At 53.0% G+C, this 9,817-nt stretch overlaps 4 protein-coding genes across 4 annotated transcripts; 3 read left to right on the top strand and 1 right to left on the bottom strand.

Annotated features, from left to right (window-relative positions):
• Positions 1 to 107: 107 nt before the first annotated feature.
• Positions 108 to 312, top strand: An02g02400 (hypothetical protein [truncated ORF]; the record flags this gene model as incomplete). Its single annotated transcript, XM_059746126.1, has 2 exons — positions 108 to 180; positions 293 to 312. Coding segments are annotated over 2 exons (93 nt in total), but the record flags the coding sequence as incomplete, so codon positions are not given.
• An 826-nt stretch (positions 313 to 1,138) lies between these two features.
• Positions 1,139 to 3,583, bottom strand: An02g02390 (uncharacterized protein; the record flags this gene model as incomplete). The annotated part of the gene is made up of 1 exon (XM_001399343.3): positions 1,139 to 3,583. The coding sequence occupies one exon, from the start codon at positions 3,581 to 3,583 to the stop codon at positions 1,139 to 1,141; it is 2,445 nt and encodes an 814-aa protein (XP_001399380.3).
• A 1,027-nt stretch (positions 3,584 to 4,610) lies between these two features.
• Positions 4,611 to 5,616, top strand: An02g02380 (uncharacterized protein; the record flags this gene model as incomplete). The annotated part of the gene is made up of 4 exons (XM_059746125.1): positions 4,611 to 4,685; positions 4,750 to 4,762; positions 4,824 to 4,859; positions 4,925 to 5,616. 4 exons carry the CDS (start codon positions 4,611 to 4,613, stop codon positions 5,614 to 5,616), a joined length of 816 nt encoding a protein of 271 aa, XP_059599909.1.
• A 433-nt stretch (positions 5,617 to 6,049) lies between these two features.
• On the top strand, positions 6,050 to 9,817 carry An02g02370 (uncharacterized protein; the record flags this gene model as incomplete). Its single annotated transcript, XM_059746124.1, has 2 exons — positions 6,050 to 6,268; positions 6,553 to 9,817. Coding segments are annotated over 2 exons (3,484 nt in total), but the record flags the coding sequence as incomplete, so codon positions are not given.

Genomic DNA, 9,817 nt, shown 5'->3' with positions numbered 1-9,817 from the left:
GTAACATCGTTACATACTCAATTACCCATAATGTCATGGCTATTATCGTGGTAGTTAATTAACCAGCAAGAATTGTAATAACATCGAAATGAATCTGAATAAACAAGGGACAAAAGTACTACTTTGTACCACCAACTACTTTGTATCAATCTGCTGTGTATATCTCCGTGCTGCTACCTCGTAAGTCTCGGAGAGATATTCAGACACTAACCTACTTACCTTTCACAGTATAGACTAACTATGAACTACCGATCCCTTAACTCTTAACTAAAGGAAACTACTAAATTCTTAGTTAACACATCCTACTTTTAGTTTCCCTAGCTAGCCACTCAACTAATCTATTCTTGCTGCCTGCAGAATTTTCTCGAATAAGACACCGAACCCAGCATATAAACGCCGCTGAACCCACTAACATGAGTGATCCCCATTCCTCCTTTCAACTTAACTGTCCACACACCAGCAGTCATACCATACCTTCCTCACTTCAGCCATTGACTAACAATGCATTAATGAACCACACACATCTTGATGTTGGATGGATGGATGGAAGGATAGATGGACGATTTTGCGCTCCTACACTATCCCTGATAATCGACCGCACGCCTATCTGTCTCCCTATCTACCCACGGAGTAAGGAGGTACTAGTCAACCCCCCTGTCTGTTTGTTCTACTCTCAGGTAATTTGTCTGCCTGCCATTTTCTAATTTGAGTACCGAAATTATGCTAGCATAATAGTTACGGTAGGTTGATGATTATGTATCTTATATTGCGTTCATGCTACATGTCTTCCCACTTGGAAACAGCCGTCTTGCGATGATGAAGCCATTGTGTTGTGGAATCTATCATGTCACTCGACACCCGATTTCTAAACAATTTGTAGTGGTATTTCTGATGCAAGAGATTATGCGGCTATTCATTGCTCTTATTCTTCCCTTCTCTCTCCCCTCATAGTGATATGCTGCTCTACTATGGTACAGAATGCTCGATGCATTCAAACACAAATCGCTTTTTAGATACAACATAATTCAATCAAAGGCAATTGATATATCCGAGGCGAATGGGCCAAATACAATCAATCATTCATCGCGGGACATTATCTCCATGTCCACGTGGTCATTATAGTATGATACGTCCTTCCTCAGTAACGTTGAGGTACTCGGTGGACTACATCCCTTCCCCCATCAAGGATGACCCGCTCCGCTGGATTGCTGCCATCGTAGTAGCGCTCGTCCCGCACAGGTCGTGTAGCGACATATACAGGCCGCTCAATGTATTCTCTGGGCTGCCGGGCAGCATCATCCATGTAGACACTCACATCTCTACCGCTCGGGCGCACGCTCTCAACCCGCTGGATCATCGGCGGCTCCTCGTACCGACTAGTGGGCGGGCGCACACTCGGCATTCGGACGATCCGCTCCCGGGGAAGCTCGGCTTCGTCCAGGTAAGGGGGGCGGCGAGTCCCGTATTCGGTCACTTGCACGCTGGCACTACGTGGGAACGGCTCTCGTTCATCCAGAGCCCCAGTGTACGGTCGCCGTTCGCTTGGAGCCGGACGAGCATAGTCGGTGACTCGTCGATAGGCAGTCGGCGGAGGTGGCATGTCCTGCACGTATCGCCGACCGCCATACGGATCCTCGAGGACGGATGCCGCCCGCACGCTTGCCGGGCGCAATGGCGTACGGTCGTCGTAGACGTCGCTTCGGGGTAGCCGAGCAGAGGGCGGAGGCATGGCCTGCAGCCTTGGAGCAGGCACTGTCTCGTAGTACTGATTGCCATGCTCGTCAACCACAATCCGACGCGGTGGAGGTGCCATGACCCGGGCTGCAGGTTCCTCTTCATAGTAAGCATCATGGAATCGAGGTGAGTTGGGCGATTCGCCAGCCGGAATATAACGTCTCGTAGGAGGCGGCTGCGCCAGCTCATCATAGTACCGAATTCTTTCAGGAGGCGGACGCTCCACAATAGCATAAGACCCTGCCCGCACGGAGTGGGGACTGGCTTGGTCAACATATTCACGAGCATACTCGGGTTGCCGAGCCTGATGCAAACTGGCAACTCTGCGCAGGTCTTGATCGTCCCGGACTGGCCGGCGAGCGCTAAGTCTCGAAAGGGTGCGCTGAATTCCCGGCTCAGCATGAGGCTCATACACCTCGTACTCATATGCCGGCTCCCTAATTTGTGGTTCTCTCCGCTCTAATACTGGCGTATAGCGCGGGGAAGCAATGTCAATGTACACGGGTCTTTCTTGTGGCTGGCGGGTCCGGTAAGCGTGTTGTGTGTCTGTGAATGGTGGAGGTGAAACAGGCTCTTCCTTGATGAATGCTTCTTCGACATGGGCCGCCGCTGGCGCTCTAGTATACGATGGACGACCTCTGTCATCATGCAACCTCCTACGTTTTCTAGACGTCAATGGCTGAGCAGGAACCTCAGGGCTAGCATGGTGCTCTGGACCGTACTCCGGACGTGAGTCCTTTATTTGATGGACCGAGGGCACCTTGGCGATGGCTAGCGGGGAGACTCTGGACGGCTGCGGAGCAGCAGGTGAGGTTATGTGGTTCCGCACAATTCTTACATCGCCTCCCCGCGAGAGTGATCTCCGAGAACGACGATGCCGCTCAGGCACTCGATCTTCCGGCGCTCGTCGTTTTGTCCCGTTCGCATAACCCCGTTGAGACCCATAGTTATCTTCTCTCTCCATAGGCGCTACCCCGGGAGCCGGTGGTGAATACTCTGGTTCTTCATACGCATCGGTCGGCTGGTCGGGTTCGGGATATTTGCGGACGGCGGCGTCCACCTCAGCATGGTGCGGCTGCCTCTGATCGTAGGGTACTAGGTGGTCTGCCACGGGGTAAGTATCTTGCACATCCTGATCCGATCCAGTTCTGTTGAGGGCTTCAAGCCGTTGCAACTCATCTGAATAGTTCTCTGCTGGAGCTTCAGTAGCCAGCTCCTCAGGATTAGACTGCGGAGCTGGAGACTGCCGCTGCGGCTCGCCATTCTGGGGAGAGTCAGGGGCTCTACTGGAGTAGAACGAGTTCTCGTCAAAAGAGTCACCGGGCTCTCCAGCACCAGGTGCCTCCACGGACGGAGACGGTTTGACCATCTCAAAAGCCTTCACTAGCACATCAGAAACGTCAAAGTCTGGTTTTGTGTCTTGTAGAGAGGCTTTCTGCCTCGAATCCTGCCTTTTTTGTTCCAACTGTTCCCGCAGCACTCTCTCCACCCGCTGCCGCTGTAATTGTATCTCAGCTCTGACTAGATCATCTGACTTGGTCAGAAATATGGGATCAATCTCCGAGGCAGGCTTAGGGACTAAACGCGACGGCCCGGTCGCGCCGGAAGGAGCACTTCCGGCACTGGGAGCCTGCGATGTCGCCGGCCTCTGTGCCAACGGAGCGGACGGAGGAAGTTGCGTTTTCGGGGGAGACTTGAGTTGGTCACCCGTCTTTACCTGGGTGGGAGTCGAGACAGGGGGGCCTCGAGAGGTGGGCTTGCGCACAAACTGCTGGGGAACCTTCAATCTAGGGTGAGTTCCAGAAAAGATATCGTCACTTATTTTCAGAATCTTTTCATACTCCTGCATCTCCTCACTTGCAGGCAGCCTGGTAGGTATATTACTACCTGAAGCCGGCGAAATCTGGGCTGTTGCCATGGTCTATAATAAGAAATAATACCCGGAGGACCGACAGAAAAAAACTTAAGTTGCCCGAGAAGAGCTGTTTTGTCACACCAGACACCAGTAGACCGAATAAGTTTCCTGCATCAGCTTTTTTGTTTTCGGCTGTAGCACTTTTTAATCCAATTCACTGCCTCACTTGACTTGGCAATAGGAGACTAGGATGGGTGGCCAAGAGTGAGGAGTATAATATTGAAGGTGAAGGAGGGTGAGCGAGGGAGGGATGGGGGAAGGCAAGGGAAGGGAAATGGGAAGGGAAGGTCGGTGATGGAGGTGGATGGATGATGAGGTGCGGGAAGACGTGGACGGGGGCGGTTTGCAGAGGGAAAAGCCAGGCCAGCTTCGTTGAGGCGCCAGCTTGCAAAGGCACCGCGCACCGCTAGTTTATTCTTAGTCACGGTTCACAGTTCAGTTAGATGTCCCTTCACAGCGCATTCACACATGGCCTTATTGGGTGTATACTAAGTCTGTTGGATTCCGAATGAGAGGAAAGCGAATCTCCTTGGTAGAAATGGCCGCCGTCCACCAAGTCAGCCGACAGACAGCGGGTTTGGTGAAGCAAACACAGAAAGTGGTGACTCCGAGTCTAATGCAAAGGCACCTTTTGTCGGGGAAGCAAAAAGGAAAGAGACTGTATCACTAGAGTGGAAATGCCGCGCCGGCTGGTCCCGCCATCGCCGGGGGAGTCACTCTGATTCACGGTTCCTGTTGCGCCGTATTGCCCCCCCTCTCGCGCTTTTCTTCGGTGGTGGCATTATAAGTGTCTGCGATGAATCATTCAACCCTGCGCTCCCTCTTGCGAATTCCTTTCGCTCCCAGAACATACCACGTCCAACCCTCCTCGTCTTCGTTTCTCCGCCAGAATCTCTCCTGCCACCGCCCGAGTTTCTTGTCTCCGCATCGCAACAGTATACCTTCGTACCCTCGAAGAACAATGACCACCACCAGCAGTCCGGCCAGTGCGCCACTGGACCCTCGTCCGGTCTTCTTTTTTGACATTGACAATTGCGTATGTTGAAACATGCTTTCCCCCCGACTTCACTCTTCGTCACTGACTTGAAGCGTGTTCGCAGCTCTACTCCAAAGGTGGGAATTTGCGAACCGAGGTATTGATCCCAGGATATACTGACACAACTACTCCGTGAAGGGTGCAACATCCACGATGAAATGCAGAAATTGATCAGTAAGCCATCGCGATCGCTGTATATTTTATACATATGCGCTGACCCAATCATTGTCTGTTTCTAGACCAATTCTTCATCAAGCACCTGTCCCTAAATGCCGATGACGCACACATGCTCCACATGAAGTACTACAAGGAATACGGTCTCGCCATTGAAGGTCTTACGCGCCATCACAAGATCGACCCCTTGGAATTCAACCGCGAAGTGGACGATGCGCTGCCGCTCGATGATATCCTCAAACCGGACCCCAAGCTGCGCCGGCTGCTCGAAGACATTGACCGCAGCAAAGTGCGAATGTGGCTTCTCACAAACGCCTATGTAACCCATGCGAAACGAGTGGTGAAGCTGCTGCAGGTGGACGATCTGTTTGAGGGAATTACATACTGTGACTATGGCAATTCGCCGCTGGTGTGCAAACCCAGCCAGGCCATGTATGAGAGGGCGGAAAAGGAGGCGGGGGCTTCCAGCACGTCAGAGTGCTACTTTGTTGGTAAGTCGCCCTCCCAATTCCTTTCTCACAGTACATACCCAGATCAAGTGCTGACCGATAGATCAAGACGACTCCGGCCTGAACTGTACTCATGCTGCCGCCCGGGGTTGGGCTGTGGCTCATCTTGTCGAGCCTGGAATACCCCTCCCCCACGTGCCGGCCTCGCAATATATGATACGAAGCCTGGAGGAACTCAGGACCTGTTTCCCCACCTTATTCAAGACGAAGCAGGAAGTATAGATTCAATCACATTATGCGATAGATAGATCTTATAGATGTGCATGGCCTCTTGTGTTTCAAGATGTCACGAAGACTATGAGCGATATTGTCATTCTGATTTTTAGACGGGTTCTCATCTTGGGTATAGGCATATACTGTTAAACACTCAAATGCGCATACTGTATAATTGGTACCCCACGAGAATATGACCACTTTTCTAACGCATAAACACAAACACTTATAACGTAACTAAACAAGCAGACCAGTCAAGGTGAAGATATACTTGGTCTGAGTAGGGCTACCGTGGTCCATGTGTGCCTCAGGCATGCACAACCGTGCACGAGTCGCGTCCTGAGGCTCCGAACGGGGGAGCTTCCCCGAACAGACACCATCAACAAGACAACAACATCCCATTCCCCTCGCTCTTCCACGACAGGACATTCCTGCACAGGGGCTTTCTCTGGGCCTGAATGCTTCAATATGGCTGACCTATCTCCGGGCCATGTGGTCACTTTGACCGACGGTCGGCAGGCCACCGTTCGGTTTGTTGGCTCGACACAATTCGCTGCGGGAGACTGGATCGGCGTGGAATTGGACGAGCCCACGGGCAAGAATGATGGCTCGGTTCAAGGAGAAAGATACTTCGATTGCGAACCGGGATTTGGCATGTTCGTTCGGCCAACTGCCATCGCTGCAATTGTTGAACAGCCCGCTCGACCGACTAAGCCTGCCACTCCTAAGGGGAATGCCACCACTACGCCCGCCAACCGCAGTCGCGCTCAAAGTGGTGTCACCACAGGGAGCTCTGGACTCAAGAGACCAACTTCCCTGTCGTCTGCGACTGCAAAGAGACATAGCGCCGGGGCTTCGAGTCCGACTTCGGCCCTGAGAGGAGCCGCTCAACGCTTGTCAACAAAGGTATTGTGCCGTCCCCCGAGCACGCCAATGGTAATATCTAGAAGCTAATGCTAGTCACACAATAGTCTCCTACGAAGTCACCGACGAAGCCCGCCTCCACCCCTCTCTCGAACAGATCGTCTGCAAGCAGCACACCACGGCCGTCTGCGGTGGCACCCAAGACTCGGACATCCATCAGCTCAAAGACGTCTATGGGCCCGCCCGCTCCTCCCTCGGCAACAACTCGCGCATCACGACCTTCGATATCGGCTCCGGCAAATAGGGCAGGCAGACCGAGTGTTCAGGGTACAGCGTCAGCACCGTCTGGATTGTCAAAGCGTCCTGTGCTGCGGCCAACGGGCTCAAACAAAGTATCGGAAGAAGCAGAAAGTGTAGCAAGCCCCCAGTCTGAGGAACTGGAGACAAGTTCCCATGATGTCGAAGAGGAGGTTGCGGATGACGCGGATATGGCGCCCAAGGCCCCGAAGCCTACACCGAGTTCTTTGCGGACAGCCGCCAGCCAACGATCCCAGCCAACTTCGTCACATCGACCGTCGCTAAGTGGCAACGTTGTTACAAGAGAGCTGGATGAGTTGAAAACCAAGCTCCGGGTCATGGAAAAGAAACGGGCCGATGACCGTGAGAAGTTAAAGACACTGGAACAACTTCAGGCGGAACGAGACAAGTTCGAAGGGATCATCCAGAAGCTGCAAGCGAAGTATCAGCCGCAGCAGCTTGAGATTAACGAGTTGCGGAAGAAACTGAAGGATTCGGAAGCGAGGCTTGAGGAAGTCGAGCGACTCCAAGCGGAACATGACTCGCTCATGGAAATGGCCACTCTCGACCGCGAAATGGCAGAAGAGACCGCGGATGCTTTCAAGCACGAAGTGGAGACTCTCAGGTTGAGGGTTGAAGAGCTTGAACTGGAAGCGGAGGTTCTGCGTGAAGAGAATGAAGAACTTGGTCAGGTCATGAGCCCGGAGGAAAAGTCCAGCCATGGATGGTTGCAGATGGAAAAGACGAATGAGCGTCTTCGAGAGGCCCTCTTACGTCTCCGTGATATGACCCAACAGCAGGAAGCGGAGCTCAGGGACCAAGTCAAGGAGCTTCAGCAGGATTTGGAGGAATATACCGCCATCAAGTCTAAATATGAGAAGACGAAACAGAAGCTGCTAGTGGCAGAAAACAACGTGGAAGACCTCAAGCAGCAATTGGAGACGGCACTCGGAGCCGAAGAAATGATCGAGGAACTTGCCGACAAGAACATACGTTATCAGGAGGACATTAACGAGTTGAAAGCAGCCATTGAGGATCTGGAAGCTCTGAAAGAGATCAACGACGAACTCGAATACAACCACATCGAGACGGAGAAACAGCTGCAGGAGGAGATCGATTACAAGGATGGTCTCTTCACCGAACAGAGTCGCCGGCTCGCCCAGCAAGATGAAGTCATCGAGGATTTGGAATATACTCTTGTCCGCTTCCGAGAGCTGGTCTCTACTCTACAGGGAGACTTGGAAGATATGCGTGCATCCCAACAGATCTCCGAGGCCGAGGCTACTGATCTCTCCACGCGCTCCCGGGCCATGATGGATCTCAACCTTAAGCTTCAAGCCTCGGTTTCGAAGGCGCAGACGAAGACAATCGACATTGAACTCAACCGTATGGAAGCAGAGGAAGCGGCGCAACATTTGTCCATTACCACGCTGTATCTTCCTGAATACTACGAGAGTGAGCGAAATGCCGTGCTCGCGCTTCTGCGCTTCAAACGCGTGAGCTTCAAGGCGACCTTGATGACCAGCACTTTCCGTGAGAAGGTCTCCGAACAGGCGTCTGTATCTACTCCGCTCGAAGACCTTTTCATTGCTCATGAAGTCATGGAGAAGCTCTTATACATTGCTTCTCTCTGCGACCGATTTGTAAACTACATCACGAATTGCTCTGCAGAAGGGTTCGAGAGTATTAAAGGAGCATTGTTCGAGATGGAGCCGGTTGAGCGCACATTGAACTTCTGGTTAGAAGCTCTGAAAAAGAACGACGTGAACATGAAGAAGTGTGCCGTTGAGCTGCAGCGATCTATCGCACTCTTGTCCCATCTGGCCGAGACTCTCCTTCCCAGCTCCTTGGAAACGTTCGCCGACGAATTGTGCATGCGCTCCATGTTGGCCCAGGCCTACACCGACCACGCAGCCTCCGCAATCTCACGTCTCAAGTCATTGTTCCAGTCGAAGCTTGTGGTGCCGGAAGGAGGCGACGAAGAGCACACCTTCCTATACAACAAAATGGAAGGCCTTGTGTCCCAGGCTCGAGGTCTTAAGGTTGCTATGGGAAAGATCAACCGTTCTCTGGAGGATCTTCGTTCCAGATCTCTTGCTCTCTCGCAGGATGTCGTCGGCCCTTTCAAGCAGGCTGAAGAGGCTGCCAAAGACTTGTCTGATTTGACTCGCCAGATTGGAGAGAACATCGTCTTCCTCGTCATCGACGAAAGCCGCACGCAACCTCTATCCCTGGAAGAAGCCTTGAACACTATGTCTCAGATCTCCACCCTCTACGCTCAGCCATCTGAAACCGGCAGCGAAAGCAGTGACACGATGTTCCTCATCGGCAACAGACTGCGCAGCCTCGGCGGCCTCCTAGAGGAGCTCGACTCCATCACGTCCGATCTATCAATCACGACGGAATTCGAGAAGCGTCCCTCCCCATGGACGGTCCGATCCGCAGAGCTCAAGTCCAATAAAACCATCTCTCCTGACGCCGACGAAGAGATCCGTCGCCTGAAGAACGAGATCCACGAAGCATCCACCGCCCTCGGCGTCAAAGACCAAGCAATCGAAGAGCAAGCCATCAAGGTCGAGCTGGTCGAGTCCCGGATGCGCGAAGCCAGCAAAAAGGCATCAATGGTCAAAGACCTCGAAGCCGAGCTCGAAAAGATCCGCACCCGGGAAACCGAACTCTCCTCCACCGTCGAAAAGCAACGCAAAGACCTCGAAGCTCTCGAAGCCGAACGAGACGAGATCAAATCCCGCCTCGACAAAGTCAAACGCATCTCCGGCACAACCGGCGCCACCACAACAGAAGGCATCGCCGTCGACGCCGGGGTCTCCCTTGCCACCATGCGCGAGAACGAAGCCCTCCGCGCCGAAGTCGAAAGCCTCCAAGCCGCCGTCCGCTACCTCCGCGAAGAGAACAGACGTGCCAACATGCTCGACCCCTTCTCCGTCCAACGCTCAGCAGACCTCTACTCCTGGCTCGACGTCCCTCTCACCTCCACGCAAACCACTCTCACAAACCCCTCCACCGAAAAACTCCACCACACCGCCCACGAGAGCAGAGAAGTCTTCACCCACCTTC

Source organism: Aspergillus niger (genome assembly GCF_000002855.4).
Source record: "Aspergillus niger supercontig An02".
Lineage (NCBI taxonomy): Eukaryota > Fungi > Ascomycota > Eurotiomycetes > Eurotiales > Aspergillaceae > Aspergillus > Aspergillus niger.
The sequence above is the reverse complement of the archived record's forward strand: the minus strand, read 5'-3'. Positions and strand labels throughout refer to the sequence as shown.